Genomic DNA, 5,212 nt, shown 5'->3' on the forward strand with positions numbered 1-5,212 from the left:
ATGGTCAGTCACGGGCGAGCACGGAAAGGTATTTTTTTGGCGCCAACAGCTCTCGTACCGTGTTTTCCAAGCCTTGGCGCCACTCCCTCCCGTGCGAAACGCTCCCGCCAAATGAAGCACCGATTATTGGCGCTACCAATCATAGACTGGCGGGACCAAGCAGCCCACGGAATCTCTCTTAGAGAAGGATAAGACAAAGTTAGGCCATGCTATCCGGTTGAACGAACACGATCTCAAAGCAAAATGTGTGGCATCCGGTGGGTGCTCACGTATACACCCGTCACAAATACTTCCTACTCTTGGGTGTAGTTATACCCATATCTAATATAGTACCATACGGAAGTATATACGATAATATATATATATATATATATATATATATATAGACAAAAGCTTTCGTATGTAACCTTACTGCAGTGCATGCTATCATTGCCGTCCATCTCTGTGCCAAGATCCGTGCTATTTGTGGTCATTTTCTTTTCCAAACAGCCATAATAGCTTTTAGTGGCCCAATGCACAGCAGCATTGTTCGGCCCAGCGCAGATGTGAGACAAGTCGGGGAGAGAAGAGCCGTTGGGCTTGTCCGTTCATCGTAAGACCCGTTGGGCTTGGCTGTTTCTTCGTGGCAAGGAATCTCGGTACAGGCATCGTGCCATTTTCTCTCCACTGCAGCCCCCGTCCTCCACCCTCCCCCAATCCCTGCAGGTCCAGAACTTCCCCTGACCCAGCCCGTTCCGGCGACCGGCGGCCACCGGCGGCGTTCGGCGGCAGTGCTGCCCCGAGCTCCACCCTCCCCAAATCCCTGTACATCCGGTTAGGCTCTTCCCTGCAGATCGACAACCCCTGACCCTGCCTCTTCCGGCGGCGACTGGCGGCGACTGGCGGCGTCCGGCGGCGCCCTCGGCAGTGCTGCCCCGACCTCCACCCTCCCCCAATCACGTGGAGGTGATTTTGGCTCTTCCCGGCGGCTGGTGGAGCGCCCCAGATCCCCTGCCCAGTCCGGCCGCCGGCGGCGCCACGTTTCTGCTGTACGAGTCGGTACCAGGGGCGACGGAAATTCGCCGTGAAAGAAGAGCAAGCCCTGCGCTAGATTTCGAGGGCAAGATCAAAGGTATCTCATGCATGCTATTTGCGGATTCCCTAGCGAAACTCGATTTGCCCCTCTCCCAGTCATTTCTGATTTGCTTGTCGTTGCATGTTTCCTTGCAGGCAAAATCTTCAATCGGCGTCCGTGGTCATGGCCAGCAAGGGGAACACCGCGGGGAGTTCCTAGGATGAGTCCTCTGGAAGGGGTCTTCCAATGTTGCCGTGCCCACGGTGCGGTGCTTCGCCGTTGACATGGGGAGTGTGCGAGAACGGCAAGAACGCTGGAAAGGAGTACTTCAAGTGCTGCAGGAACCTGAGCGTAAGTTCATGCCCTTGTCTTGTCAGACATGTAATTGCCATGCCTTTCCCCGGCCATATATTCTCCAGTTTGGGCATATAGTCAGTTCGTTCGTGCTTTCAGTAATTGTAGTGTAGTATACTGTATATCAATTATTCCTGTTCCTGTTGTTAGAAAGGATTCTTGTTCATAGCGGTTTTTCACTGATCACGGGCTGAAGTGGGGGCCCTAGGTGCCGCAATCTATTGATGTTTCGGAGATGTTTCTCATGGGCAGCAACATCATGGTTTTGGTTCTGTGTTTTTAAAAGCACTCGATCACCGATTGTACAACCAATCATGATAGAAGCCGGGAATGCTCCATGTTTCATTAAGTAGGTGGCGTATACATCTCATCTAATAAACGGCATGTATGGGCCATTCTGGGATTTTATTTTCCATCCAATTGTACATTAAATTCACATCCAATTGTATCGGTCATGCGGATCGATATGTCCAACCACATTATCTGATCAGTGCCATCTTTTTTCTAGGGGAGTTGTAGAACCATCCAAATTATGAATTCTTTTCCTGCTTATTTTATACGTGGAATATATATACATTTTTGTGTCGGGTAGGTGGTATGAAATTATAATGATATTTATTCCTTTATTGGCAGGAATTTTCGCCATGCAGGTTCTTCATATGGAAGGACACATATATTGAGGACCTGAGGTCTTCGAGGATAATGGCAGCAGTTCCATCTGGCGTCTTCGAAACCCAGATTGAGTCTGCACCTGCGTTACCATCATCAGACAGCTTGGTGGAGGTGCTTAACCATCTCTGTGAGATGAATGAGGGCATAGCCGACATAAGAGCAGGTGTAGCTGAGGCAAGATCGGCGTACAAGGGTTTTTGCTCCGCCAAAAGGACGACCAGGATCATCGCTCTTACCCTGGTCGTTGTTTGGATTGGCTGTGTCCTCGCTAAGTTCATTCAGATGTGATTCTCATTACGGGTAAGAATTTGGTAGTGTCAGATTTGATTTAGGATAGGAATGTCGTGTAGGGCTAATCTGTTCACGGATGACTTTGCATTTGACGGGCTGCCATGTACCCAGTTGTAAGAGCGGCTAATGGTTGAAATGTATGATGTTATCTATTTTATAATTCAGATTGAAAGGTTTCATTTTCACTCAGTCCTTGAAGCCAGACTCCTTGTCGTATATTTGCAGAGAAGGTTTTGTTAGCTGGGGTAATGTAGGTTTTAGTGAAGCAACATGATACATGTCTGTTTAGCTTGTGATTATTTGCTGTCAGATCATTCTCTAAATATCCAGCAAGGTCATGGGTTATAAATGGTAATGATGCATTTCTGAACCTGAACCATTTAGTCTCCATGTCCAGTGGACGGTGTTTCTGCTAGTCATAGTCTGTGTTATATAATTTGTTTTTGGCTCCCTGTTTAAATGATAATTCAGACGATAATGTCATTCTAGAGTCACTGAATGGAGACCTGTATCAACTGTAAAACCAGATGCATGTTTGCGGTGAAAACGAGATGTGTCACCCCATTATATTTAGCGGCTAAACAGCAGCCTACTCTGTACATTACTGGCAATCTTATCTAGGCAATCAGTTCTATTAACCTCCAGACAGATATCTAAGTTTCACACATTACTTAGCAAATGTGATTTAGGCTCGTACTACATGTTTGCATGGTTTTTGCAGGTTGCGGGCAATGAACTTCTTTCCGTTTTGTACTGTTATGTAGTGTGTATGTTTAACAGCCTAATTTTTGTTTAAGAAACATTGTCGATGCGATATGCAAGTTATTAAAATTAGCATCCTTGATGTTAAGGATGTCCAATTACTTGCCGAAAGGCGAGGAAAGGCATATATATGGTCTATGCCCAAAAATAGTTGTCTTTGTGGCGTGTTCTTGTCTTCCAGATATCATCTGAAAGAGTTTGGAAGTTTTTTTAATGAAAATATGTATTTCCGTTCTGTGAGAACCTTTTCTTATAATTGGTAAGGGGATCATGTATGTGTACATTATAACTCGGGAAGCATCACCTGTTCATTATATAAAATCTAGTCATCTCCCTAAGCATTTCTTTTCAGAACTTTTTGGTATTGCAGATTCACTTACAAATGAGCAGGGGTACGACCTCTTTTCTTTTTCCGTTGACATGAAGCCACCACATGGCACTAAGTACCGACTGTTTTATCGGTGGGGTACGACATAATCCTAAGGTAGGTATCGGTGTACAACGGTTTTGTTTAGTCGATATATCCTACTACCGGTTACCCCTACCAGGTCGCGTTGGAAAATACTCGAGGTACCGATAGCTTTTTTAGGAGGTGCGGCTGGCCTCAACATAGGTACTTATAGATAAAAAAACAAACACCACGATAGGTGCCGAATGATAGGTGCGTTAGAAAACATTCGAGGTACCGATAAAATTATAATGAAGGTGCGGCTTACATCGGTGTAGGTACTTGTATATCAATTCAAACACCAAAAAAGTGCGTCTAGGTGCCGAATCACTACAGGTGCGTTGGAAAACTTCTGAGGTACCGATAGAACAATCCCTGAACAAAAGGTGCGTTGGAATACTTCCGAGGTAGGACCACGTGCCGCATTATATTATGTATCAATAATCCTAAGGTAGGTACCGGTGTAAGACAAGTCTGTTTCATCAATAGAGATAGGAGCCGATGGCCCCGGCGAGGTGCGTTGAAAAACATCCGAGGTACCGACATAATTATAAGGAGGGTGCGGCTTACATCGGTGTAGGTACTTGTAGATCAATTCAATTACCAAAATAGTGTGTCTAGTTGCCGAATGACCTATCAGCGGGGGTACGATATTATCCTAGGGTAGGTGCTTATAGAGCAATTATCTGTCAAATCATATGGCGTCTAGGTACTGAATGTTTTGTCAGTGGGGTACCGGTGTACGACGGTTCTGTTCCCCCGATAGAGCCTAGAGTCGGTGGCCATGGTGAGGTGCGTTGGAAAACTTCCGAGGTACCGATAGAACAATCCCTGAACAAAAGGTGCGACATTATCCTACGGTAGGTGCTTACAGAGCAAATTCTCTTTTGAATTCAGATGTTTTTGAGTACGTGGTTCCCAGATTCTCTTTCATATATATTCTTAATCACATGCCACTTGCACCAAAGATGAAATGTCCCTGGAAACACATTTGCTATGGCTATCTCCATTTGATGGCACATATCTGTAATAACAGAATACCATGTAAGACAGTGAACATCAGGAACACCAAAGTTTGTCCATTGCTTCATTGATGAAATTGTCAAATTACAATGCAAGTTACCTGTCAGAATGGTTTGGGGGTGCTTCCCATGCATTGCCTTCAGGAACATGTTGAAAGCCCACTCAAAGGACTCTACAGTCTCTTCTTTAACTACCACACATGCCAGCAGGCAACACTGAAAATGATTGTTGACGCCCACTATCATACCAACTGGCATTTCATACAAATTGCTCATGTAAGTAGTATCAAAGGTGATTGCGTCCCCAAAGTAGACATAGTCGGCCCTGGACTTAGCATGAGACCAAAATATTGACCTCACTCTCCTCTCAGAGTCCATGTCAACACTATAAAAAAAGTCACCATCCGTAGCCTGTGCCTCCCCAAATAACGCCATCAGTTTGTTAATGTCATCTTGGCTTGCCTCATGAGCTATTGATGAACAAGTACTCTTTAATGATCGCTTCCTGAAAGGGAGGTTAGCAGCGCCTCCATGCATATCACACATCACACCATACACTTGATTCAAGGGTATATTGTTCCCTCTCATATGTCCAATTAGAAGCCTCAA

The 5,212-nt window shown here is 45.4% G+C and overlaps 1 protein-coding gene across 1 annotated transcript; it reads left to right on the forward strand.

The window, feature by feature from the left end:
• Positions 1-1,051: 1,051 nt before the first annotated feature.
• LOC124706090 lies at positions 1,052-2,368 on the forward strand. The gene is made up of 3 exons (XM_047237752.1): positions 1,052-1,111; positions 1,210-1,405; positions 2,042-2,368. Exons 2-3 carry the CDS (start codon positions 1,301-1,303, stop codon positions 2,366-2,368), a joined length of 432 nt encoding a protein of 143 aa, XP_047093708.1. The 5' UTR covers positions 1,052-1,111; positions 1,210-1,300.
• Positions 2,369-5,212: the final 2,844 nt, after the last annotated feature.

Source organism: Lolium rigidum, chromosome 1 (genome assembly GCF_022539505.1).
Source record: "Lolium rigidum isolate FL_2022 chromosome 1, APGP_CSIRO_Lrig_0.1, whole genome shotgun sequence".
Lineage (NCBI taxonomy): Eukaryota > Viridiplantae > Streptophyta > Magnoliopsida > Poales > Poaceae > Lolium > Lolium rigidum.